We start from the raw sequence: 27955 nt of genomic DNA on the forward strand, positions 1-27955 counted from the left end.
ATTTTTATTGTGTTACTAATAGTCTCTAATATAAACTGGGTGATTCAGATTATTGTTGCGATTGGACTGATGGGAAGTGGTTGACACATCTTTGAAGCACTAATTAGACCCAAACTAAAAGGTAATTTTTGGATCCATGGCTAAGGCATGTTCTTTTTGGTGCCAACACACGAAACTCTTGTTTGTATCTGCTGCGCAGGCACAGAGGTACTGGCTCACCTCTGCCCAGCCTGGCTCTTCCAGGACAGAAATCCACGTCCAGTTCAAGAATCTGGGTGATAAAACCACTCTTTTTTTGTGGTTTTGCCATTTCAGGGGTCTCTGACCAACCTACCTGCACCCCACCGACGTTCCCCCCTTTTCCACAGCACCTCGATGAGAACGGTGAAAGGTAACCCCCTGAAAAAGGGGCTCGATCCAGAAGGGAGCTCAGGGAGAAATTAACTCTTGGTTGTGTGAAAGGGAAAAGGCAAAACTGGCCATGGATCTGCTGTTTTGAGGGCTCCACAGCCCAGACTTCCCCACCCTCCCCAGATCCACCTGGGCAGGCACGCGCACACACACGCACACACCGCTTTGGTTTATAATTTTTTTTTTCTTAGCAAAAAAATAAAAATTTATTGTCCTCTAAAAAAAAAAAAAAAAAAGAAAAAAAAAATCCATCCTGCCCTTGGAAACTGTGACACAGATTGAGTTCTTTCCAGCCCCACATGCAAAATTCACTCTGCCAAGAAAAGAGTCTAAACCAGGTTTCCGACAGCCAAAACACATATTTACAGAGTACGAGAGAACGACAGCTGAAATCACAGTTCTATACATGGAATCAACAACACGTTTTACACCACTGATCACCATTCTGCCAACTTCTACACGGACTAGGGGCGCTTCTGCCCAGTGCCCTTCCTCCTGGGGAAAGCAGGGAAGGGACTGGGCAAGAATTGCCACCAGAAATACTGCAGTGTGTATTATTATTATTTTTTTTAAAACGTATACTGTATTTATTTTGTTTTAACATTGGAAGCTACGGAGTGGGGAAGCCCCAGAAATCTCTCCGATGCAGTCACTACTTTGCAGGAATATTTCACCTTTAAAATACTAGGTTTTACATCAGTAACATCTATTTTGCTGTTGGCCATCACTCCAAGGATTATTACAACTCTGGAGGAAAACACTGGTAATATTCTTCCTTCTCAGGTGGGGGAAAAGGAGGAAGAGAGGAGGTTTGGAGGCTGGTGGAACAGCAATGGATGACTGAGTCCATTCAGTGTTATGGGCTTCCTCCCAGGGTAAGGAATTCTCTTCATTGTCTCAGCTGCACAAGCCTTGCAAGTGGCTCAGGTTCAGCTTCAGAGATGTACAGAAAGTGTAAAACCCTTCAGCAGGGGATCAGCTGCACTGACCCCCCCAGGGGTGGGGACCTGCTTAAGGAAATGTGCTCCAGCTCCGAGACCTTTCCCAGGTCCCTCCTGTGTCACCGGGTCTTTGCCACTGCTGGTACATGGCTACAGCATCTAAGGCTGGAGATGAGCTAAAAGTGCTCCTGTTAGCCCAAAATGATAAAATCCTTCAGCTCCTGGCTCTCATCTACAGCTCCAGCCTTGCTTTTTGCTCTCCATCTACCCAGCATAGTGTTGTCCTAAGCCAGCTGCTTCTAGACTGGTTTTCCATAATAATGTAAAAATTTATTGACCTTTAGGATACTGTGGTTTCACAACACAACCACAACTCCCTTCCCCCCAGCTCTTAATTCAGAAGTGCCTGACCTGCACCATTAGTCACAGAGGTTCAACACTTCTGAAGCTCCCAAAAACTGGGGGAGGAAAATGTCATTATCCAATAAGGAGTCTGTGTGAGGAGGCAGGACCCAGCCGTGGTCAGGGCTGGGCTGCTCCTCAGGGAGCCTCGTGGACCCAAACTTCGTTTTGAAGCCCCCTCAGTTCTGACGTGTTACTGTGTGTCCTGTAAAGGGAGTTCCTGCTTCAGAAGGAAGCCTGACAGTACGTGACAGGGGCTGCACTTATTAGCACCAGGTTTATTTCAGCTCTTTTCACACCATACAGAAGCTGATCACAGACTCTTAAGCCTTAACTGCAGTGCTGTGATTATGGTTTGTCCTTCCTGCCTAGGGCAGGCAGCAAAAACTGCTGGAGTGGGTCAGGAATGCTGCCCCTTCCCCCTGCTCTCACCTCATTTGGTTTGGAAATTGTCATAAAAGTGGCCCCCCAGAACATTCACAAAATATGCAAAGATGAAGTTCTCTTTTCCATCTGATGCTTAAGAAAATAAATTCACATTTCAGATATTCCTTTTTCTTTTTTTTTTTTTAAAGCAGCAAACAAATTAATAAAAACCTAAATTTAGGAAGTGTTGCTTCAAGAACCAGAGGAAAGTGAGAAACAGACTATGTGCTTGTGCAAAGAGAGTGTTAAGAGGTTGGGGTGGGGGCAAGGGAAGGGTCGAGTGCTAATTCCTTCAGGCTGTTCTGCCATGAGTGCAGTGTGGCAATGGAAAGTCAAAATTTAAGGGCCACAAACAGGTGAAATTTTGAATTCTTTGGTCCTTCAGTATAAATTTTAAAACAGAGAAACTGTTTTACTCAAAAGGGAAAAACATATTTTCTCTGGCCTGGAATTTTCCTTGTACCCCCTCCCTGCCTAAGCAAATGCACCCCATGGAAAGTGGGGGCAAACAGCTCTTCCCCCTCGACCCCCCAGCCCTGCATCACCCCGTGACTGGAATTCCCAGGGACACAGCCCCGAGGTGCCACCAGGGGACAAATTCCAGCTGAAGGGACAAGTGAAGAGCCCCTGTGGGAATTGTTGCAGTCACAGGGCTGGTGCTGGACAGATCTGAAAACAGAGGGTTGGCCAAAGGCAGCATCACCCTGAGCAGCCCCCGGGGAGGCAGAGGAGCAGAAAAACCCCCACGCTCATAAAAAGTGTTACAAACCATAGCCAAAACGGGCTGATCAGCTCTGCTGCTTATAAATATTAAAGTCCTGATTCAAGAGTTTATTTCCTATGATTTAAGTTAGTTACAAAAAAAAACTTTTTAGTAAATTTTTTATCTTAATTGGGCTTTTTTCCTCCTCCCCCCCCACTTTTAAATTTTTTTTTTTATTTTTTATTTTTCCTAAAAAAAAGAGAAATGTTCACGTATTTTAATAAAAGGTCTTTCCTTAAGATCAGACCAAGGCAGATGTGCTGCCCCATGGCACAGACATTCAAAGGCTATAACCAAACAACATAGCCACAATAGTCACTCAACAGTGTCTCTCCATTAAAAAAAATTTTAAAAAAAATGATGCTAGTTACAATAAAATACACATGGAAAAAAAAAAGCATTTTTACCAAAAAACCCAAAAACAAGTTAATGGGAAAACATAAAAAAGAACTACACAGAGCTGCACTTAAGAGATCATCTGGGAATGCATATTAACCCTTTCCATGGAGAGGAAAGGTGGAATTACGGAAGCAAACCTAATTATGTGTTTGTATTAAATATGAAGCTTTCTGAGAGGCTCTGGTAAAAATTCAGTTTTCCTACAATAGTGGGCTGCTGGAGGTTCCAGTGCTTTTCCAGGTCAGGGAGGGGCAGCACGGGAGCATCCCTGTGCAAAATAAAAATGTTTAGTCCAACTGAGTGGCCTTTTGGTTGAGATCCCAGCAGGTTACTGCAATCCACCTGATGTGAAAATCCAACGGACACACTGGTAAGGAAAAAAAAATCACAGGAAAGCTCAGCTGCTGGACAGGAAAAGGTGGTGGCATTTCCCTGTCCTGCTGGACTTTCTGTCACCACACACACCTCTAACATGAGGCTTTCTGGAGCCAGCAGTCCACAAACCAACCTTGAGCTGCTGACACAGGCAACATCAACTCTGTTTAACAAAACTCAGCCTACCTGGAACTGTTTCATGCACTTCAGCAGTGACTACAAATCAGGTCCCTGTGGCTAAAACAAAACTGATCTGGTCTGAAACAGTAAAAAAACCTCTAGACAGCCACCAGACAAAGGGGTGCCTGGAGAGAACTAACCTCTGCATCCAAATTTCCTTCATAAAGGGCTTTAGCTGACCCAAGGGCAATACTTTTAAGGCTGCTCAGACCTGGAACATGTTGGCTGTATCAGCAATGAACACCAGTCACTGAATTTTGGGGCTTGGCTTGCTCTAGGTCCAATAGAATTATTTTTTTTTTCCCTCTTTTCTTCTTTTCATACAAATATACAAAGAGCGTAAAAAAATTTAAAAAGTGAACTTTGCTGCTTAAATGACAGACAAAGTTCCTGCACATTCAGAGATGGGCAATGTGAGGCCCACCAGGCAGAGCTTCCATCAGGGAGGACGGCTTTAACCAAGCTGGGTCAGTGAAAGAGCAGGGGGACCGAAGGCATGAACGAGTCATTTCAATCCACCTCGGTCCTCCCCGTGATCTCAACTCTTCCTCTGGAAAGCACATGGAAGCCCCTCTTGCCCACTCTAAGTCCTTCTGGAAATAGTCAAAAATTTGTTATCACCTAAATAGAAAAGAGGAGAAACACAGACTCTTTGCAAACGGCCCTTTGATCTGTATTAAAAACAGCTCTCAAAGTTCATCAAGAGTTAGAATTAGTGGGGCACGGGTGAGGGGCAGTTTAGATACGGGATGTAAAATATTAAAAAGTGCTCTGCAACTAATTTTTTGTTTCATGTGTGTATGTGCCTGCGTGTGCATATCCCTACACATGCACACACACGCACATACACACACATATATACATATATATATATACACATACATATATATGTACGTATGTATAAAGTTAAAAAGTTCTATACGATATGATTAGAACAAGTGTCCTTGGAAGGTCACGACTGGAGAGAGTGGGGCCTGTTGGGATGGCAGATGGGGCACTCGCCCCCCTCCTCGGCGCAGGTTTCACACAGCACTGCGTGTTGGCACGGTAACACCACCCGGTTCTCCTTCTGACACTTAAGGCATTTCACTGACTGCATCTGAAATACCGCCTGCAAGAGAGGGGGACAGGGCACAGCGTCAGCAAAGGGGGCTGCACGGTCCGGGGGACAGCAGGGAAGGACTTGCAGCTGCCCATCTCCTGAAGCAAAAGCGAAGAAGCACGGCACGATGCCTTTTAGGAGGTTTGGGATCAGCAGAGCAGCTCTGATTGACTCAAACTCTGCACATCAGGCATAAAGGTGGAGGCATTTTCCTGTAAGCTGGCTAAAACTCACTGTGGTTACATAACCTGGAAGTGCTCTGATTTCTGGTTACATTAAAGAAAAGGGGAAAAGCTGAGATCTGTAGGAGCACAGGGAGCAGAGCCCTGCAAACCCCTGGCACTCACCTTGTCGACCTTCTCCAGGTTTGCCCGCAGCTGTTTCTGAAGGGTGTAAAGCGACGAGAGCGAGAGCGTCTCCAGGTCAGAGAAGGAGCGCAGGAATTGTGGGTCCTGGCCTGTGTGGATCCTCTCCAGCTCCTCCTGCAGTTTCTTCACTTGCAGCTCCAAGGCTTCCCTCTGCTCCCGGGCCAGTTCACATTCCATGTTAGCTGTGTTGGCGCGATCATTTGCTTCCTCTGCCTCCTTTTTCCAAGCATCACAAGCCTACGAGTTCCAACAAAGAGGGTAAAAGAAGCACCCTGAAAACTCAGTCTCCCAAGAGAATTCCAGGCAAAAGAATCCACTTCCATACACTTCTCACCAGTTCTGTCCAATCTGCCCTGGTCCCAAATTCTGAAACATGTCTGGAGCTTTGCTTCAAGGCTCTGCTCATTCCAGACATCCCATCTGGCTGGGCTGTGGTTCTACACATCTGGCTCACACCGTTCAGTGGATGAACTTTGCATGCTGGCAAATTACCATGGATCAAAGTCAACTGGCAGGTCTGAGACACTGTCAAGTGCCTCAGTGCATCTGTTATGACACCTGGCCTTGCACTGCCAGCACCTGAACCACATCAGGCACGGTGATTCATCCCCCTTTCCAAGGGATGGGAAAGAAGAAGAATGCTGAAGAGAATCTGTAAAACCTACAGCTCTATCCATCACCTCAGTGTCTGGAGGACTCCTGTTGAAAGGCTGACACCCTCCTATTCTATACTCCCTAATCCCTGTTCCCAGGAGTTGTCCAAGTACCTGTTTGGCTTGTTTCCAAGACTCTTCCCACTGCTTTATTGTGCCGTTGGCCTCATCCAGTTCTTGTCGCAGCCGTGCCAGCTCCGCAGCACCTGGACCTGACAGAAATGCAGGTGAGGTACTGGGCGAAAAACTCCCCGAAGCAAAGTGTTCCCATATGCTGCTGTTCATCCCATTTAAACCTGTTTCACAGGGAAATAGAGAGGGTTATGTCACAGGTGCTGGCAATTTCCCCATTTCCTCCCTACCCCTGTGAAATCCGGGATTCAAAAATGTACCAACAGGATAAAAAGTTCATCTTAAGAATCAGTTTCATCCCCAGGACCCCGGAGTCCATCACAGAGGAACTTTATAGGGAAATTTCACACCATTAAGCCTCATCTTTAGTGGAGGACCCACGATACTGAGTGGAGGCAACTCTTGAATCAGACTGCTTTTAGAAGCATCGATTTTACAGCAGAGCTGACGATCAGCTGGAATCCCCCTTCTCACAGGAGAACCCCTGACCTGCTACTACATTCCCACTTTTCCATGCAGCACAGCCACCACAGTTGGTTCACACAGCCCAGGTGGTGCTTCCTCTCACACTGCACCCTAAGAAACTTCTGCTTTTGGCTCCTCAGTCTGGGGCTTAGAAAAGGAGTCTCACTTGCAAACAGTGGCATGAAAATGTTCCAAGTCATCACTGTTTCCACGTGCAAAAAACAGAACTAACTAGAAAATCCTGTTTATAAAAGGGTAGAGAGACAACAGTATCTACATCAGCTTCATCCTCAGCAGAGTTCTAGCACAGAGCTAGTGAACAGCATCAGAGAAGACTGACTAACCACCTCCCTATTTTAGCTTGTTGAAATAAATGCCCTTTTCAGGAAGAAATTCAAGGTTTAGGAGACAAAGCAGTGGGAAAACAGGAGTAGACAAAACTAGCTATTTTTCCACTGAGTCCAATGTTTGTACTCTTTTAATAACAAAAATGTTTTCACCTAAATGAATTACCCACACCTTGTACTCAGGGGAGAACTAGTAGGAAAAGGTAATATTGAGACAGAGTGTGGACTCTTACCCACACAGTTTGCTCCAGTCTGATGTGGGAATCATTTTCATGCTATGGTGCTCACCACTGGCTGTGAACATTCCTAAATTAAGTTGCAAGTGATAATTCTGATCTTAGAGCAGCTGAACTGTGTCTGCAAGTAAGCCCTGGAGCCAACGGCCTCTCCCCAAGGTCTAACCCACCACCACCGACTTCCCATTTAGTACCAGCCAAGACACAAATAGTTACAAAAATGCAGTTGAAAAATGGTAACTTGTCTTCACCAAGGGTTCAAGGCACATTAACAACTCATTTAGCAGAGCAGCAAAGGATCTTTGCTGGCTCAGGCCACTTACCAGAGATCATTTCAGCTGCTCTGAAGGGTGCTCAGTAGAAAGCAAGAAGTTTTAATGGAACCCCAACTCACATTCTGTTTTTTAAACTTCAGTTTTCTTGAATGGGAATCTAGCACTAAATGGGATGCTGGCAAGCCACAAATTCTGCCATAATGCTGATCGAGCTGATCTTGCAATTTGTTTTTACTCTCTCTTTCCACCTGCTGTTCTCATTTCACATCTGAAGTCTCAAGCCTCTTTGGTCAGGAATGCCTTCTCTGTGCATTTTGCATCAGCACAGTGGAAACCAGCCCAGGACTAGGTATTTTTCACTCAATTGCAATACAAAAAAAATAATAACTACACACTCTACACGTTACTTATGTGCATTCAGTAATTTACATGGAACAGACAGATTCCAGATTACCAACTGCTAGGTAACTATTTATATATCTTCTCAAAACCTCACCAACCGGTATTTCAGGAAAATATCTAACCTTTTTCTTATAAATGAATTATTAAAATGCATTTGTGAATCTCCTGCATTTTTTTTGGCTTTTCATTTGCATAAATACATAGTCAAGAAAAAATATAACTCTTATTTCTTCAGAAATTAAAAACAGGCCTTATCAGCAATTTTTCTTTTCCTTACTAAAACGGGGACAAACAGCCAGCCTCAACCCTAATTAATAGCTGAGATGCCCTCTGATGTCTCTTATTATAGTAATTGTAAAAGCTGCTGAAGCCAAACAAACAGCAATGACAAGCATGGAAACATGGGTTTGGGCTGTGCAAACACGGGATGCAGTTACACAGATAAGTGCATGCTGAAACAGATTACAAAAGCATGTAATCGTTTTATTAGGTTAAGCTGAATATTAAAGATTAAAGTGTATCTCAAATTTGAAGAGGCATTTATGTCTAGCATCAATAGAGAGAATTAATATTTACTGTTATTAACAGAAACGAGCGGAACACTGGTGTCACTGTAGCCTGGAGCCCAAACAGTTTTATTTCTCATGGCAACCCTGTGTCTTGATAACAAAATAGTTTGTCCCCTCAGTTCCCAGTTCTTCCTGATACAGCTGAAGCTCCAAAGCACTTTCTCCTCCCTTCACTCCCTCATACAGGAAAGAGATTCTCAAGGGGGGGAAGGAGCCAAGGGGACAAAGCTGGAAAATTAACTTTTTGCAAAGTCCACACTGCAAAACTGGTGCAGAGCATCAAACAGAAAAATTACAATGCCCTAAGCCTGCTCTAGAGCTTCCAGAGCCAACCTGACCCACAAGCAGCCCCAAAGGCAAAATGCAATCCCCACCTTAACTAAGCAAAGCTGAGGACCCAGCTCTGAGTTTTATATGAAGTCTCAGCACAGAACTGCTGTCAGGAAAAGGCAGAGATCTTTTCCCTGAAAGGCATCATCAGAGCAAGTCAATTAACCTATCTGCCCCTTTCTCTCAGCCTAGAAACACAGAAAGTAGAGGGAATTGCTCCCTTGCTCACAAGGTATTAGCTGATTTTTTGTAAAGCAGCTTCTAGTACCATTGCTGTTCTCATGGGAAGAAGAGATACAAATGACAGCAGTGAAATAACACATTAAATTAAAGCTAACTTAAAAGAAAATACTTACATGGCACAGACAGGCATGTACATGGGGACACACACACTGTGCATTTACCTAATGATCCATGAGAAGCTGATGTCCCCAGGAACGTGTTTTCTGATTGGCTTAAGTGTCCCTGGGGCTGATGGAGGAAATGCGATGAGAGGCTGACCGGTGGAGAAGGAGAGGCAGAGTGAAAGGAGGCAGAGCTTCCAAGGGACCCGGGGATATTTACAGGAGCAGAACTTTGCAGCAAACTCCCACCTGGACAAAGAACACACAGAGAGGATGGCTATGTATGACCATGAGGTGTGGGCACAGGGCAGGAGTTCAGAGCAGAAGGCGGTAGGTTCCCTTTCTCCTCCCTAAGCCCCTCGGGATTCCCTCCACTTCTCCTCATGTTTTATTCCCCTCTTTTAGAGGGGCCTTTAAGAGGAGCACTGAAGCTGCCATCCCATGACCCACGTAGGTTAAGACCCTCCAGGATTCAATGGATCATTCTTTTACTGGCCAAAGCAACAGAAGGTTTCCTGAGCAGAGTTCAGTCCCTGTCAGCCTAGAGAAGATGAATTTGGTAAAACACTCTGTCACGAAAAATTCACTGCTAAAACATGTGTCTCTGCCTCTAATGCTTCCAAACAACCTGTAATGAGAAGACTGTCATGCCAGGTGAAGTCATGATCTTAACCACTAAAAATCAGTGCCTAGCTTTAGATAGTTCAGATATACCTGAGTGCCTGGATCTATCAGTAATAAAAAAACCAAATAAAGGAAAGCCTAAGCTCAAAAGACATCAACTTCCCTTACACTGGAGGTTAGTCTGCCTGCCACACAGATTAAGGGAGGTCTGAGCCCTGCTCCCTTCTCAGAAGATCACTAGGTAACACCAGCCCTGATGGGAACAGAAGGATCCCTAAGGCACTGCAGATGGGGAGCAGCAGAAGCAGGGCTGGCAGCAGAAGGTACAGTAAACTCTCTGACCAGGTTCTAACCTTTGGCAAGGAAGTAGAAGTGATATTCTCTAGAGCTCTTTCCACAGCTCCCTTCCTACCTCTACAGCTCCAGGCAGTGCAGCTCCCTTGGAAACCTTCAGACAAGCAGAGTTTGCTCCTGTTCAAACACTTGCTTTACACAGCAAGGGCGGCCAGAAACTACAACCACTTCCAAAAAGCTACGAGACGTTTCGTTTTTCCCTGGACACCCATCAGAGACAGGCAGAAGAGGCCTTAGCCTACCTCCACGTATCAAAATGAGACAGACAGTACAGGAATCAGATCAGCAGACCATGACGACACTCTGTGACAGATGGATGGCATTACCAGGTCAGTGAGTTTCCTCTTACAGCTAGGGAGAACTTTCTGCTTAAGATGCAAATTGTTATGCTTTGGTTTTTAAATTTATCAGATGCCTTCTAGAGTCCACTTACACACTCAAAAAAAAAAAAAAGGAAAAAAAAGAAAAAAAAAAAAAGAAAAAAAGAAAAAAAATCAAGCAAGTCCCATTCAGTCTCAAGAAACATCCCCAAGACATCTGGGCCCAATGGCAACAACTCAGCTCTGCTAGTCAGTAAGGGCAAGCTCTCACTTCAAAGATGCTCAGGGGTTGCCAGAGTTTGTTATAATTGCTGCTTTAACCAATGTTATTTTGGGACTGGTTTTAGAGCTTGGTTGGGCTGGCTCCACTGAGGTGACTGGGCAACACTGCTTGGCAGAAGATAAAGAAAGCTCTGTTGCTTTCATGTACCTATCATGATGCCACTCGTGTGGGGCACTGTGCTGCTGTCAAATGTCTTCTCCAGGGCAGCCACTCCGAATTCATTCAGGTCCAGGTCATCCAAGGCAGACTCTGCCAGACACAGAGGTACCAATTATGTTATAAAGGACCAACAACTTCAAGAGATAGGATGGCCCAAAGAGCCTACATGCAGAGGAGCCTGCACTCTTTATCTGTCAGGGCCCTACTCTATGCCCTGTTCTGAGACTGTTTGGCAGAAGAGTCATGGGCAGCTTTTCAATTCAGGTTCTTTTACCTGATCTGATTTCTTTTTGTCTCAAAGTATTCCCAAATGTTTTATGAAAACAAAAATCCAATGAAATAACAGCAGATCCCATAAGCCTTCCCCAAACTGCTCTCCTAAAGCTGTCTCTAATATGCAGGAACACTGGCTTATGGAATGTCTGGGTCTGGTTTGTGCTTTGTCCCTACCTTCCCAAAAAGTAGAAGGGAACACTGAAAAACATCTCTGAGGTTCAAAGATAGGGTAAAATAAAGCTTATTAATGCCTGCAAGTGTTATATCTGTTTGAACATGCCTCATCACTAATGATGATCAATATAATTCCATCCCACACATGCCCACTCATTTCTATTATTATTTTTATCAAATTAGTGAGATCACCTCAGAAATGTTATATTTAATTAAATAAAAATGAAAAAAGAAAAAAGAAAAACAGGTGACCAAAAAGCCTGTACCTATCTAAGAGTGACTCCACTCTCTGGATTCTCATGTTTTCCTTTTTCTTTCAGCCTCTGTCCTACACTCTGTGAAGGGCAAGTCCTTACAATCCACCTGGAGGCAGCCCTGGCTATAAAACTGTCATTTAGAACATAAGGGATTGTAACTGTGGAAAAATGCCCCTGTGATTTCCTGCCTAGTCCAAGACCTCTTTGTCACTTTGACAAACCTAAAACTAAGGCCCTTTACAACCATGTGACATTCTGAGTAAGTGGCTCAGAGGCCTTCAGTTGGTCCCGTGGGTGAATTTCATCCATAATGACCTGCAGAAAACATCAGATGTGTCACAGTCACAGAACAAGCCTCAGGAATCTGCCAGCACTGACAGAGACGGAAAACTGGAGGTCACTGGAACACCCATGATATTCCAGCTCTCATACCTGGCAATCCATGTCTGAGGAAGCCCTACCAGCACGAATAAAAAAAAGCAAAGTTACCTATGACAGACTCAACGGTGTCACTGGTTGGGTAGAAGGGAAGGGCATTGGCATTCATGCCTGGAATGCTGCTGGTGCCAGCAGGGCTCGGGGGTGTTGCAGCCAGACTGGAGGTGATACTAGAGGAGATGCTGGATGTCAGTGGGCTCCCCACTGGGAGAATACCCAGAATGTCCTGAAACAAGAGTTTGAGAAGGGAAAGAGGAAGGACATAAAACATCTTTACAGAAGAACCCCTTCAGAAACACGCAGCAACGAGCCACAGATCAGCAGCAAACCTGTTTCCTGCCTGCTTCCAAGCTGACAGATGGCTACTGCTACTACTGGGCTGGGGGTGGGGAGAGATTAACAGCTTTTCTTTAATTTCTGTCGACTGGTCTCCATTCCATGTCCCTCCCCCAGTATTCTAAACATCTTTCAGGCTGCCCCAGAATTAACTCCTGTGACCCACAGGTTGCATGCAATCACAGCCATGGGCCACACAATCACTCACTCGGTTCAGCACACGACTTAGAACCTGATATTAAATTCCCTTTGCCAAATCCTTGAACTCAGATGACTCCAGAGATCCATTCCAGCTCAATTTTCTGTAATTTGAAGACTCTCTCCAGCACAGTTCATCCCTATGAATCCATCCTGAATTCATTCAGGTCTAACTACTGACAAATAACACCTCCAGCAAATCATCCCATCCTCATAAAGTAATCCCTCCAGCTGAGCATCCCTAATGGTGTCTGGACTGTTATTTACTCCCTGCAGAGCTGTCTGGATCCACAGAGATTTCTCAGTGGTGGTTGAAGCACTGAGCTGGGTTCAGAGCCCTGCTGGCAGTACCATACCTGTTTGGGCTGTAACAAAGGTTGCTCCTGGCTCCTGTGTTCCAGTGAGTGGGATTTCATTTTTGCTTGCTGCAGTAAAGAAACAAAACAAAAGATAAGCAGAGGGATTATTTAGCAAAATTTGAAATGGTAAACACAGCCCACTCCTCTCTCAGTCTGCTCAAGGCACTAGAGAATTTGGAGAGAGGGAAAGCACAGCAAACTGAAAACGCTCCAAGTAATTTATGCTTTCTGTACACCAAGATATCACCCTTAGAGTTATGTAAAGACTTGTCACAATGACATTTGCCTTCAGTGCTGCTCCAAGTCCCCTGCTACCACAAAGCACATCCTAAGAACCAAGATCAAAAATGAATTATTTTGCCTTGCTATAACTAACTCATCAGCCCTACTAGCATCTAAAAACCAGAAAGGGCCAGAAATGGTGGGAGGCATACTACATTTTTAAATTATGTAAATATTTTTCAGTTTGGGGAAAATAAAGTCTGTATATTACGTTTTTGCTCAAACTCTTCCAGTTCCCAGCTAGGACTGCAAAGTAAAATACAGAGATAACTAATCAACTTTCAAAAAAACATCATTAAAACTGATTTTATAAAAAAATCCTTCCCCCATCCATTAACATGAGAGCTCAAAGCTATAAAACATAAGTGAGGTTAAGACTGCCTGGAATTGCAAAAGTTCACAATGCCAACATACACTTAGAATTCCACTACCCAGTCTAAAAATTCAGCTTAAGGACCTTCCAGCACTATATCCTTAATGGATATCAATTCTCTTGCCTTGCAACATCAGTCAATTCTGATGGAACTCAGTTGGGAAGGAAGTGGCCTCAGGAGCCTGTCAGTGTGTAACAGTCTGTCTGCAGACCTTGCTCCCTTCCTCCCGTGCTGTGACACGGCACAGGGAGATCAATCACAGCCTCTGGGCACAGAGAGGGAGCAAAAAAAGTACTGAGAGTCAGTGCTGCTTGTTTACTCCCTCTCCAGCCTCCCCAGTCTGAAACACAGACATATATTCCAGGCATAAAGTGCACACGATGGTTTTTATCCCAAATGCAGGCAAGGCACCATCTCTGCAGGGAGATGTGCAACAGCAGCACACGAGACACCCCGCTGACCTGAAGTGATATGCCTTGACTTCTTGGCTTAAACAGTCTCATGACAAAGATAAATGATTGCTGGAGAGGGATGACATAACCAGACAGGCGAAAGAGCAGCGGAAGAATTCATCCCTTGGTTTTACTTCATTAAATCATTTTCCCTGCTCAGCTGTACGCCTGTGGGCAGATGGGGAGGTCAAAGCCTGGCAGCCAGGCAGTTGAGATATGGACACAAAGATCCTTCTGCAGTGGGTACCACTCTCTCACGCTTCCCTGAACAACATGCAGTGTGTTTACACACAGCAGAACTGCCACTGAACCCACCACGGGCTTGTTCTCCTTTGTGAGCGGGAGCTGCGTTACGTGAGTGCATCTGTGTGTGTCTGATAACACGCCTGCTACATTATCCAACACATCCCTGCCCCCCCCGACACTCCTCTGAACACAAAATGTGCTATCACAGACGTCACAGCTGAAGGGAAGGCACTTACACAGCCGTGCCCCCACTGAGAGGCTTCCTGCCAACGTAGGGAGTTTGCTCTGCTGCAGTTTAGTCGTACTGGAAGGGGTTTTTTTCCTTTAAGGAGGGGAAAAGTGAACCCATTTCCACGTTAGTCCCAATTTCCACTGCCTTGAATTCACAAAACATGAGCAAACCAAATGTCACCACTAAGCCAGTCTCCTTTAGCTCTGAATAACATTAGAAAGGGCATACATCGAGACAAAAATTCAAAGGACAGGCTGAAATTCTCCAGTTCACTCTGCTGCAGTCAGGGAAGAGGACAAGGGACATAAATTATGAGTGAAACTAAATGTTTTCTGACCAGCATGGAACAAACCTACTGTGCTGTGTGTCAGGACTTGGGAACACCTCCTGGTCGTGGCATTCAAGTCCTTCCAGTGCAGCCAGCATTTTTCCAGCTTGCTAAATCTTTTGGGACTGGGGAAAAGTATTTTTAGCTTTAACTGCTGGCTCAGCCTTACCACAAACTATGTGGAATCTATTAAGACAGAAGGTGTATTTTTCATTCTAATAAGATAGAAACTATTTGTACTAATTCTACAGAGGAAAAATGACAAGCCCATTGCAGAGCTGAGCCAGAGCGACTCCAACGTTTTTATATAGGAGTTGACAAAGTTAAATGCCTAATTAGTGGTCCAATTTATAGGGTACATGAGAATCTCTGGTGCCCACTGCAGCCAAAGGGAATTACAGAAGAATTTAAAAAGTAAGTAATTACAGATTAAAATAAAATTAAATCAGGACATTTATGAGACACCTAATTTTGTCTGTAGAAGCCTAGCATAAGGTAATTGTGATTACTTCTGTCTATACCTTAATAGCTATTTATTCCAGTCATTTAACACAGGTTTTGCTTAATTAAAGCCACATAATTAAGAAGCTATGTGAATAAAGCATCTTTGTAGCACAGATTCAACTTCAGATATGAATGCTCATCCTCTGGTCCTCCTTTTAAAAGTCCTATTCATGCTCCAACCCCTTTCTCCTTGGCTTAGGCTTGCTGCCCATTTTCTCCAAAGCAGGGCCTCCCTGGCACTCTGCCTCTGCTGGCAGCAGACAGGGGTTCTCTCAGTCCTTCAGCTCTGGGTTCACTCCTCCTTTGCAGCAGAGGCCACAGAGAACGAGGACATGCTTTTTCTTTTGTTTCTAAACAACTGTTACAAGCTGCTGTGCCCATGAGAAGTGCCAGGATCACAGCATGGTCTGCTCTTTACCCCCAAAGACGTGTTGCATCAATTTGCAGTTTCCTAAGCCACATCCCCGTTAAGCCAGACAATGGAAGCATTTATAAGAGAGCACACATGCATATAGCTTAATCTGGATTTGTCACTGCATCATTTTAATTAGACTAAACAGTGTTCAAGACTTGGTCCTACTGCAAAGCTTGGTCATATTTTCCCAAAGCTGTAAAAATAAATAAAACAAACCCCATGGAGTCTGCTTCTAAATTCAACTACTCTATGCAAGACCTTGTCTGGACGGGATATTTCCACTGTTTTCTCACAGCAGTGCAATACAGAAGCAGCAGTACAGACTCATTAAGGCTGACTTCTTTAATGGCACAGACAAGAGCTTAAACGTAGCCAGGCTGAAAGCAGCTCTTCTTGTCATCTCTGTTCTCAGGCAACACAGACCTGGTATTCTTATTCCTTTTTATATTTATTTTTTCAAAAGAACTTGGGAGATATATTTGCAGGCACCTCCTCATGCAAGTAGCTATTCCCTTCCCCCTAAATCAAGATGTTGTTCTATTACAATTACAAACCCAGTGAGACATAAAACCTGAGACCAGAGCTCTGGGTTGGGCTCAGGTTGGAAGGGACAGTGCAGAGAAACTATTCATTGTAACATCAAGAAAGCAAATTCACACTAAGAAGCTGACTGTGGAGAAGCTCATGTGTGGCAAAGAGATGGAAGAGACTGTTGCAGGCCTAGGGAGCACTATGAATAAGGCATGACACCAGGAAGAAGACTGGGGAAGCAGCAAGGAGAGACTGGGATATCCAAAAGGGATAAGAGGGAATGTCATTAAAAGATATGGATTGGGTAAGATTCAGAGGATTCTTCAAATGAGAATGAGGAATTGAAATTTAATACAGAAGCCACAGGAGAGTCAAGGATCAGAATGATAGGGCCAGAGAGGAAAGACACAACTAACATGACATTTTTAATACACCAGAGAAATGAACAGTGAAAACAGAAGACAAACCAAGTCATAGAGGTCAAGGTAAGAGTCTGGAGTGGGAACAGAGAAGGAAGGATGAGACAATGAGACAATACAGCAAAAGAAACAGCAACTCTTGGCAAGGAACTAAATATGGAAAAAGAAAGACCAAGAAGTGATGTGAGAAGCTACCGAGGGTCAACACAGGACAGGAGTTGTGAGGGGTCGGGAAAACAAGCAGCAGCTCCACTTCCACAAAACAGAGTGTGTGATGGCAGCAAGGCAGACAAGAATGGATGTAAGATGAAAGGGGCTGGAAGGGAGGCTGAAAGCAACAGCAGAGATCTGGAAATGCACAGGAGAACAGTGCTTTCCCACTTCTGTTCCATCAAAAATAAAAACACAATCAAGCTAGACTGGGCAATCTCTCATTCTTCCTCATCCCCCCAGCTCTTCCAGCCAATATTCCCTACTAACCTGGCATTTGAAACTCTTCAAATACTCGGCCCCCACCTGATCTTCTCGCTCAAACCCCGGTGCCTTCTTGTAGCTGCCGGCTGCTGTTACTGAGTCTGGAGGAAAACCAATGGTCTCCAAGCTGTGGGGCTTTCCAATGGCACCGGGAGGAGACCCACATATATTAGATGGGCTTCCAAGACTGCTGTTCCTACAAAGAATCTAACAGAAGGAACAAGTGTCAGGAAAGTACAGCCAGCCAGGAGCAATGACATGAAGGGGAGAGGCACCCCATGGAAGGGCTCAATTCACTTCACTGTTTGCAGACTGATTACACTGACAGTCAACAAAACTACACAAGCTTTCAGTAAACAGTAATTAAAAAAACAGGGAAAAGCTCCACTGGATTTTTACAGTCCCACAATTATGGTTTTACTGTCGCTCCTTTGGAGTGCAGTCTTGTAAAATCCAACCTACAGCTCTAGAGACATTTATCCTTTTTGAAGCCTCAGATGTGACTGATCCAAGTTTCCAACCTGACCATAACTCTATTCTCTTTCCTTAGGCTACAGTGGATCCTGTCTGACTCTGGGTAGTAGTGTGGAACCTGGAAAGGTGCTTTGGCAGTCAGAACAATCAAACATATCTGAGCTATTGTGTAATATTGTATTTTTTGCTTTCCAGTTGGAAATCTGAAAGCTTTAATGCAGACATTAAAGCTGTATCAACAGCTGCATTAAAAAAACCTCAGTGATTTCCAACAGTTCCATTCTTTGGACTAACACCAGGGACCACAATCACATGCAATAAGGCTAGTTTTGCACTGTAGATGAAGCCACAGACAGCAGTAAGATGAGCTTTAGAGAATGTGTCCACCTGGATCAATGCAAATATCCCATTTCTCTGGGACAAAAAACTATTCACCTGCACTGACAAGCATGACTGTGCTCCAGACATCACAGATTCAAATGTGACACAGTCTAGGCTGGCATTAGGGGAAGGAAAAAAAAAAAAGAAAAAAAAAGGAGCAGCCTACAATGTTTTGGGTTTATTTTTATCCAGACATTCTGCTGTCCACGCTTCCCTACAGTCGCAAAGATACTACTCACTGTGGTGGAGGTGGGGCTAGTTGGCAGAGTTCCTGATTTATTCCACACCTACAGTACAAATACAAAACAGAACAGGCCACGTGAGGCTGGCGGCTACAGGGACCTTTTTTCTCTGATTAATTCATCATGTAAAATGATCACCAGCAAAGCCATATTTGTTTGCAAGCTACATGCAGATGCCCTGTGGAGTGATGAAGTCACAGACAGACATGTGTTGCCATTTGGCACATATCCAAGGATTAGGAAAGACTGTTTAAAAGACTAAGAGCCTGAGATAGAAAAGACCTAAACAGTCTAATACGTAGGAGAATCTTCAACTTCTCTGCAGCTTTCAGAGATTTTAGATGATACGTTCATAAGATGAAGGGGGTTTGGTTTTTACTTCTTTCCACAGTGTTATTTAGTAAGAGACAATATTACATCCAGACTTTTCAAGATCTGTTTGGAATTCTAGCTGCAATCAAATTCAGGACAACTATGAACTGTTATGTTGGCTTTGGCACCAATAAAATCAAACTCAGCTTCTCTTTTGAAAGAGAGGGAATAAGATAAAACAGAGGTCCTAAATGAGTTCATCCCATTCTGACCAGTTTCAAATGAGTTAAACTCGTGTCATTTTACCTCCTCAAAACCTCTACCAACCATTTGAAAAGGTTACACACCTTATCAAGAGTAGTGCAAACAAGAAAGACTTAACAAACAGAAAAAAACCTAAGTAAAAATGCAGACTTGCATTCCATGGGCTTCTTATCTTACTGTGAATATCTGTTCAGCATTTAAACATCTCCCTTCTTGTATGGACAACTAAAATAAAGTATTACCAACAGTCTGGGGCATCATTTAAACATATTTGAGAGTTTAGCTATCCCCAGCAGTAGGAGAGGGAGGGAACTAAGGATATCCTATAATGCAACACACAATATGCACAGGCTAAGCCTCTGAGATTACATATGTAAACAAACTCAATTGTAGTTATGTACTTTAGAGGTTGTTGGCTCACAGCCCTTAATTAAAGGACTTGGAAACTAAGCCCAATATGTACCTCCAGACAGGAAGGAGTTGGGCTTCATGTGCGGATATATTCCACTTTCCTGAAAGTACATCAACAAACTCTGCACAGAAAGGAAGGCTTAGAAACTTTGGAGGTGAGAGGACAATACTAAAGCCACTGAATGTATGTTCCAAAAAAAAAAAAACCAAAAAACAACCAGATCCCTCTAAAGAGTGGGGAGCTGAGAACTAGAAGAAAAATCTCATATCCTTTGGGCTTTTGGATAGTTAAGATTTGTCTTCTTGGGAGAAGGAACAGTGACTCAGAGAAACCCAGACTACAGACAAGGCTTCTCCACAGGGCTACATACATTGCTAAGGTCTGGGGCATGTGGACTGGAAGGGCTGACTGGAACAGAATCCCCAGCTGCCGACGGCATGTACATCACTGGTCCTGGCTGTGTGGGGCTGGACACGGCCGAGGATTGCTGCAGGTCTTCACTGAGGGCAGGCTCTGCAAGGGATAAAAGCACAGGCAACATTACTCAAAGCTGTAAAACTACAGTGGGGCACAAGACATTTAGGAACAAGAATAACTAGATACTCCTCAGAGGAAAAAATATTCTACAAGCGCCTGTTTGTAAGTATAGAAGCAAAGAGAAACCTTATTTGGCAAATGGCTACCACTCATCTAATGTTCCTTCCATTATTACTGCCATCACAGATACACTGTGCTGCTCTTTAGTCCATTAATGCTGCTCCAAAATTATCTTCCCTGCATGAATTGTGTGCTATTCATTCAGCTCTCTTGAACTAAGCAGAGCTTCCTTCATTGCTAGGCATAAAGTTGATGGGTGCATTATAATTAGCTGAGGGAGTTAAGTTTCCACCTGTGCTCAGTACAAACCATTACCAAAAAAAAGGTGTCAGTGGCTCAGAAGGTAAAGATGCTGTAGACTTGTAGTATCTACATCTAACACGAGTCAGCATCTTTACAGAAACAGTTATAGAACTGACACTGCACCTGTATTGCAGTATCTTTGAAGTGCTGGTTTCAACACATTTCTTGCTAATAATCAGCAAAAGTCATGCCTGGAGCAGATATTTTAATTGAATTAGGCACTCAGTGTTCAGCTGGCTAAGGAAGGACTAAAAGATGTAACTCCATAAGACAGCACAAGAAATAACCACGTTGGAATGACCAAAGTGCCACAGAATGTTACTTTCCCTTTAAGTAGTATAATATCAAATGCAGCAAGATTTTCAAGGGGCACGGCATCCCTAATTAAAAATACTACATTATACCAAAGGAATTTTGCAAAACACTGTTCCTTTATCAAGATTTCATTCTATAAAGCTTGCTGGATCACACTGTGTAGTTGCACTCCTGTGTTTTGGCTGATTACAGCCCACAGCTCCAGCTATAATTACTGCTTGTCAACAAGGCCTCCTATAAAAGGAACTGTATAACCTGTAGGGAATTTACTCTCCCCATTCCTTGACAAAGGCAGCAATTACTAATTCCCTCATTTACAAAGGATAATCAAATAACAAAGAGATTTTCTCAAGGCCATGTAGTGAGTCAGTATATCAGAGCCAATCTACTGAGTTCTGAGTAACCTGCTCTAATTGCTGCAAAGTCAGCAGTGAGATTGGAGTGTAGAAACCAAGAAGAAGCCATAGGACAGGAACTAACCATTATTTATGAATGTTAGTACCCACCTGTATATAGAACTCCCACAATCAAAACAGCATCACTAGATGATTAAAGTAAGGATTGAAATAATGCCCTATAAATCAGGGAGCTACTGAGAGAAGAGGATTTAAGGAAAAGCAGGAAAAAAGCTGCATATTTTTCTTCTTCAACCTGACTTAAAGATTTAAACTCTAAGTAAAACTTCCTAAATAGCAAAACAGCATTTAATTTTTTTTAATGTATCAATATATTATCTATAATTAGCAACTTTACCCTCAGCTTTTTAAAGCACAACACTTTGCAGCTTATCTAGGTACAGTTCATCCATGCACAGAAGAGAAGCAGTTTTGTCCATTTCCATCCTCCTGAACTGACACAGAGAACTGAGCAGGTGAGAGGGAACAGAGGGAGATCCTTCAAGAGACAGTGAGCTAAGGGCCAAGTCCTACAGAGTACCTACTGCCTCCAGCTCTGCCAACACCTTCCACACTAGCATGGTTTTACAGAAATTATCAAAATTAACACTTTGGTTTGAAAAACCTTCACAGAAGTTCTGGTTTTTCAGCCCTGTATCTTAAACTGTTTTGGTCAGAAGCTCTCCATAGCTCAAATACCCACGAAAGATGAGAGAAGTAGTCCACGTACGTTCTACATGTGCAAAGGCACAGAAGGGTCCTCGGGGACAGCTGCCAGACTGCTGCATATCATTGCATTTGGTGGATTTGTAGATCTAAGGATGGGAGAAAACAAAAAAAACCCCGACAACTGACATGAACAGAAAATAACAGTGACCACCAGCCCAGGTACAAAAGTTCTATGAAGAAACTCAACAGCAAGGTAGAGGGACAGAGATAAAAGGTGCAAAGGCCAGCAGAGCTCAGGGTGACCATTTCAGTGCTTTGCTTCAAAGAAAGGAAAACCCATTAGAGTTCTGGAAACACCAAAATATGCCCATCACAGCTAGAGCTCACCCAAAGACCAACCCACCACACACCAGCTCACCCAAAGGTGAAGTCCCCCAGTCTTACTGGAGGCTCCCTGAATATTACAAATGGCAAAAGGCAGGAAACAGTTGACAGATGACAGCACAGAAAGTTCCAGCCACATGTTTGCAAGGAAAATAACAAACCATTGACAATGATTGTAGCAAATGGATTATTCCCTTTCCCCCCAGTTTGACAGGCGGTGACAATGGTTACTTTGCCGATACGGGCCCAACAAAGCTTTTCAACACTGTAACATGAAGCAGACTACGAAAAGGTCTTAATTACACTTTCTGTGAGGATATTGGAATGCTCTGGGCATGCTGACAACCAAGAGCTCAGTGGTGTTCAGTGCTATCATCATCAACCACAAGCTTTTATTCAGGGAAACAGATGCCGTATGCTCACATGCAGACCCACATTGTGCTTTCCTAATGGCCCCATACATGAGACTGCTCTCACACTTGAGTTTTTCCCCACTTTTCTTACCTCCTCCCATGCGGTCTACCTAACAAAAATCTGTCAAGCAGGTGAATTTCAGCTTACTCCCAATATGCAGTTTCTCTGTATCCCAGGACTACACCACAAGCAGCCCACATGTTCTCCCACCTGGCACACTAATTTATTTCGTAAGACTGGAATGCTTTTGGCTTCTCTATCAACTACCAAACGGAGCAAGGAGGTTACTGTACCTCTGGATGGAACTGCTGCTCCGTGCGAGTGTGGCAGTACTGGCATGAGTCTCCATTTTCACACTTACTGGGATCTCCCCACTCGTCTCCGTGTTTCACACTGGGACATGGTGAAGATCTGTGTAAATAAGGCAGCAGGAGAATGCATCAGACTCACAGATGAGCTTTGTGCTTTCATTACTTTGAGCAGGTGGAGGGAGGTGAGTCCCCCTCTGCTCCGCTGCCCTGAGACCCCACCTGGAGCTGCATCCAGCTCTGGGGTCCCCAACATGGGAAGGACATGGATGTGGTGGAGCAAGTCCAGAGGAGGCCACGAAGATGCTCCAAGGGCTGGAGCACCTCCACTATGGACACAGGCTGGGAGAGTTGGGGTTGTTCAGCTTGGAGAAGGGAAGGCTCTGGGGAGACCTTAAGAGTCCCTTCCAGTGCCCAAAGGGGCTCCAAGAGAGCTGGAGAGGGACTTTAGACAAGGGCCTGGAGTGGCAAGACTGAGAGCAATGGCTTTAAACCAAAAGAGAGTAGATTTAGATTAGATACAAGGAAAAAATCATTCCCTGTGAGGGTGGGGAGGCCCTGGCACAGGTTGCCCAGAGAAGCTGTGGATGCCCATCCATGGAAGTGTCCAAGGTCAGGCTGGGTGGGTCTTGGAGCAACCTGGTCTAATAGAAGGTGTCCCTGCCCGTGGCAGGGGGTTGGAACTAGATAATCATTAAGGTCCCTTCCAACCCAAACCATCCTATGATGTTACAATTCCCTGATCAGGAGGCAGGTTTGGCTGCCCACCCTCAGCTGTACAATCTGCTTGGCTGCTGCTTCCCCAGCCCCCACCCAGCTGCTACTGCATCTTCTTCCCCTTCTTCCAGTTTCCCAATGAAAGAAACATGGCTCAATTCTCTATTTGAAACAGAATACAACTTGAACCAACACACACTACTTAACAATATTAGCAGCTGATGTGATTAGTGTCAGAGACGCTGGGTCTGGTTTCTGTTTTGGAACTGCACCTTCATAGAAAGCTAAGAAGTTAATTGGCTAATCCTAAAACACATAATACCCTTACAGCAGTATGTTTCCAGGTTTATAGTGTGGCCATGTGGAAAAGAGGCTGAGTCAGGTCACTGGGGAAAAGGCAAGTCCGTTTTCTTTCTCCCATACAGGAATGGTTCTTTTTTTTCTAGATCTGAATTTCTGCCGTGACCTACTTCCCCTGCTCTTTATGCTCTTAACCATTCCCTCAAACAACAGCAGAGGGAAGCAGATAGCAGCACCAGCACAGCCGGCATGAGAGGAGCCACATCAGCTGGGGGTGGGGAAAACACAGGAGTGAGTGGAGATCTGGAGGGGAGAAGCTTTCACCTCTTCCCCTCCCAAAGGGCCCAGGCAGGGGCAGAAAGCACACAGCTGCTGCCTGAAGACTGCCTTAGTGTTCCTGTTCCTCCTGAAAGTGTTGGGATTGATGTTCCTTTGGTGTCCGTCTGTTTAATTTTTTTAAATACAGAATTTCAGTGCCAATTCAAAAAATTTCTATGAATGCTGGGGGTGGGGAAGGGAAGCGAGAACATCCATGGCATTTTCTCTCCTGGCTTTCTGGTCTGCTCCTATGTTTTTCAAAAAGGAACTAAGGAAAAGCCCCACTGAGACCACAACAAAAGCTCTGTTGTGTTGGAGGAAATGAGGGCCTATAATTTGGATGAAATGCGTTCAGGGAGACACAGCACGCTGAAAAATCCAGCGACAGCTGAGTGACAGAACACCCTGGAGCCTCAAAAGCAGAGCCTTTAGCAGCTGGTTAGGAATGCATGTCCAGCTACAGTCCTGCTCACCCCGTGCCTCATGATCCCCATCACCAGGCACACACAACAAGCAGCCTGATGATTCTGAATCCTTTACCATGAAAACACTGTTGTGTGAGTTTGTTTCTAGATGGGGATTAAAATTTCCTTTTGTTTTCTTTTCTCTGCGCTGCTTTCTAAAGCAGAAGTTTATGTGGGAAGGGGCAGCCAGACACAGGTCTGTCTGCTATAAAATCAGAGCTGTAATGTGATTAACAATTCATTTGTTAGAGGCACTGGTTCCTATATACAGGAAAACTCCTTGTTTAGTTTGTTATCCTTTTCCCAGTGAGAAATAACAGCCCATCACATCTCCTGCCTTGGAGATATGCTAAAAACAACTATCTAGTGGTCAAAATCCTGGCTCCTTCATCACAGATTTCCAATACACTGCACCACTCAGCTGGGAAGTAGCATATCCAGGATCACAGTACCTGTATTTGTGTTTTCTTGGACTTCTTCTTCTGTCTTTGCTATTGTGGTAGTAGGGACAGGCATAACCCTGGCGACAGAGCCGGGGGGGTTTCTTACATTGCTCTGTCTTGTAATTTCCCAACACATACGTTGTATCTGCAAAACAAGCAGCCAGTCAGTGGGAGATGACCCCAATCTGTATTTACTGTACAAAAGCTTTTGACAGGAGCAAGCACCCCAGAGAAATCAGACTTTGCCAGCCCCACATATCCTAAGTGACACTCACCTTGCCACCTTGGCTCCTCACTGAGTATTTTCTCTATCATGGCATGGCTGGCAGCGACCGCAGACTGACCCTCTATGCCTCCTTCAGATGTTGTCTGACCATTCTGCAAAGCCTCCATGGCCTGAAGCTCCCTTTGGGGACAGAGTTAAATGAACAGACTGAGCAGATGAAGAGTCAGGTACATGTGCATAAAAACTGACATACTAGGGCATTTCCTAAGTGGGTGCATTTCAGTCATGCATTTTTTGTCAGAATATCTTTAGCTGAACAGCAACTGTAATAAAAAAACCCAACTTAATTCCCTGGGAATTCCAGATGCACTATTTTGACTCCCCCATGAAATTCCAAAGTGTGATCCCTTCCCCCCATTTTGACAATCCTCCCTAGAGATTTTGTAGATTTGCCTTATTAGGAAGGGATATTTCATCATCACTCCATTTCATGCTGAAGCAGTACTGTCCTTCAACCACCTCACTTTTCATTTGGGTACAGAAATTACCTTTTCCATAGAGAGCCCCAACCTCCACTCCCTCTTTTCCCTGCGCTGCTTTCCAAAGCATGAGCTTACGTGGTAAGGGGAAGGCAGACACGGGTCTGTTTGCTATAAAATCAGAGTTGTAACATGATTTAACAGTTCATTTCCATAACAATTCACTTCCTGCCCCCACCTGATGTCGTACACCGGCGAGCGCAGGTCATGGGGCCCATGAGCGAACGCGCAGTGGACTCCGTTCTTCGTGCAGTTTCCCTTGGAGTCTGTCTCATGGATGCAGATTCCAGTTTTGTAGTAGCGTAAGTGATACCTCCTCTCTGTGTCTCCAGTAGTTCTGTGCAAGAAGGGACACCTGAGGGAGGGAAGGAGGGGAAGAACAAAGTTTAGTCACGCGGGTGATGGATTCGACACCACCAGAAGACACGCTGCTGATGTGATTCAGGACACTGCAGTTGGCAACACCTTTGCTAACTCTGCCCCTTCTTTTATGCTGTCCCAGTGCTACAGAGAACTCCCAAACCTGTCACTGCACAGGATGTAGTTTCCCTCCCAAAAAGACAACTGGATTATTAAGCCAGTAGATCCTTATGGTTCTGATCTAGTGACTGCCAGGGACTGGAAAAGAGCAAGGACACTGCCAAGGTGTCCTGATGTACTATCTGGGATTGAAGGGACCTCACATACCATTTCCTCAGCAGCCCATCTAGACTTGGTGCTGTTACTGTTTCCTGCTGATGCACCTAGAGATGCAGCCTTTATGCAGAGCATGGGACAAGAAAGGAGAATTACAACACTTATCATTTTAACTTGTGTTTTATTTCCCCTCTTAGGCAGAGAAGGAACAAGCTATCCTGACAATTTAAAAAAAAAAATTAAAAAATGGAATAGGCAAAGTTTAGATATTGCAGCATCAAGCTAAAAATATAAATCAGTAAGAGTTCTGAGATGACAACTGCTTTCATTCCCTGAGTGCAAGCCAGATATCAACCAGTGATCTGGAAGCCAAAGCCCACAAATATCCCATTTCCAGTTTTTTTCCAGATCTCTTCTAACAAGGAAGAAACTATTGAAATTGAAGCTTCAGTCTGAGGGACTATTCCATTCTGCTCTAGTCACAAAAACTTTACTTAATTGGGTAAAAAAAAAAAAAAGAAAAAATACTGTTTTCCCAATAAATAGCATTTTTGTGTGTTTATACTGGCACCATGAAAGGGAACTGAAATTCCATCTTTTTACAACATCTCTACATAAAACACTCCCCATATTTGACCACAGTTTGGCTACACTATTTATTCTTCCATATCTGTCACATGGCTAAAGTTATATTACTGAGTTAACCCCTTAATTGCTGGGGTCTGCCACATGCACAACAGAAACACTTGCAACTCTGCCCCAGTTAAACTTATCATAGTCATGAGGAGAGAACACCCAAAAAACCAAACTCTTCCTCATGTTGCCTTATTCTGGGTACTTGTCATTTCCCTACTGCCTTCTTTAAAGTTCCAGAAGACAAAATAAACTGGTATGTTTTTAAAAGCTGGGGACAGATAACTCAGGGGGCAGACTAGAGGACAAAGCTCCTCCTTTTTTTCTTCTATCTGTGAAAAACTAAGTTACCCTGCTAGTGAGCAAGCGCTGTAACTTGAGAGTCAGGGACTTACAGGAACAGAGTTTTTTTGTCACTGAGCTGTTTTTCCCACCTGAGTTTTGCTGAAGATGCCAAGGACAGTGAATTCCCAAGAGCCAAACTCCCATCTAAGTCACCCTTAGCAGGCCTGGAGCACACAGACTGCTGTTACAGCTTTTACATCTCGTCTCATGTTACGTCTGTGACAAAGCTGCTTTACTGCTGACTTGCCTCATCTCCACAAGAACTGGCTGGAATCATCACCTGGACTGATCCCAAAAGCCTAATGCCTGAAAAGCAGGGTGCAGTCCTTCACTTACTCATCTCCTTCCGGGCAGATTCCCGTGGTCTCGTCATACTTGGTGCAGTAGATGTCGGGGCTGTAGTTGAAGGTGCCGTCGCGGCGGCGGATGGACCTGCGGCGCCGCTGGTTCACGAAGTGCCAGTGGAAGCAGGTGTAGGGCCGGTGCTGAGTGCACTTGTGCTGCACGAACAGGGGGCACTGCTCCGTGCGGAACTCCTTCAGGTACCTGCGGGCACACACCCAGCAGCAGGGCATCAGGAGCGGGATGCGGGGCAGAGGCAACGTCCGATCACCCCACAGAGTCCAGGCCAAAGCGAGCTGCATCCATCAGAGATGCCAACTGTGCTTCCCACACCCTCCCTGCTGGCGCTCCCGGGGATGGAGGCTGG

General features: G+C 44.5%; 1 protein-coding gene across 8 annotated transcripts; it reads right to left on the bottom strand.

The window, feature by feature from the left end:
* Nucleotides 1-750: 750 nt before the first annotated feature.
* UNK (unk zinc finger) lies at nt 751-27955 on the bottom strand. Of its 8 annotated transcripts, none has more exons than XM_018073276.2 (16): nt 27583-27955; nt 25811-25987; nt 25143-25273; nt 24877-25012; nt 22611-22728; nt 21581-21665; nt 19611-19753; nt 18250-18297; nt 17162-17362; nt 12896-12964; nt 12057-12231; nt 10849-10950; nt 9181-9369; nt 6135-6232; nt 5347-5604; nt 751-5008 (listed from the first exon to the last, which is right to left on the bottom strand). In XM_018073276.2, exons 1-16 carry the CDS (start codon nt 27888-27890, stop codon nt 4850-4852), a joined length of 2397 nt encoding a protein of 798 aa, XP_017928765.1. In that variant the 5' UTR covers nt 27891-27955; the 3' UTR covers nt 751-4849. The 8 variants fall into 8 exon arrangements, with proteins under 8 accessions (XP_017928765.1, XP_017928761.1, XP_017928760.1 ...); XM_018073272.2 differs by having other exon boundaries at nt 6135-6316; XM_018073271.2 differs by having other exon boundaries at nt 6135-6316; nt 9133-9369.

The sequence above is a fragment of the Manacus vitellinus genome, unplaced genomic scaffold, assembly GCF_001715985.3.
Source record: "Manacus vitellinus isolate BGI_N305 unplaced genomic scaffold, ASM171598v3 scaffold_24_pilon, whole genome shotgun sequence".
NCBI classification, from domain to species: Eukaryota; Metazoa; Chordata; class Aves; order Passeriformes; family Pipridae; genus Manacus; species Manacus vitellinus.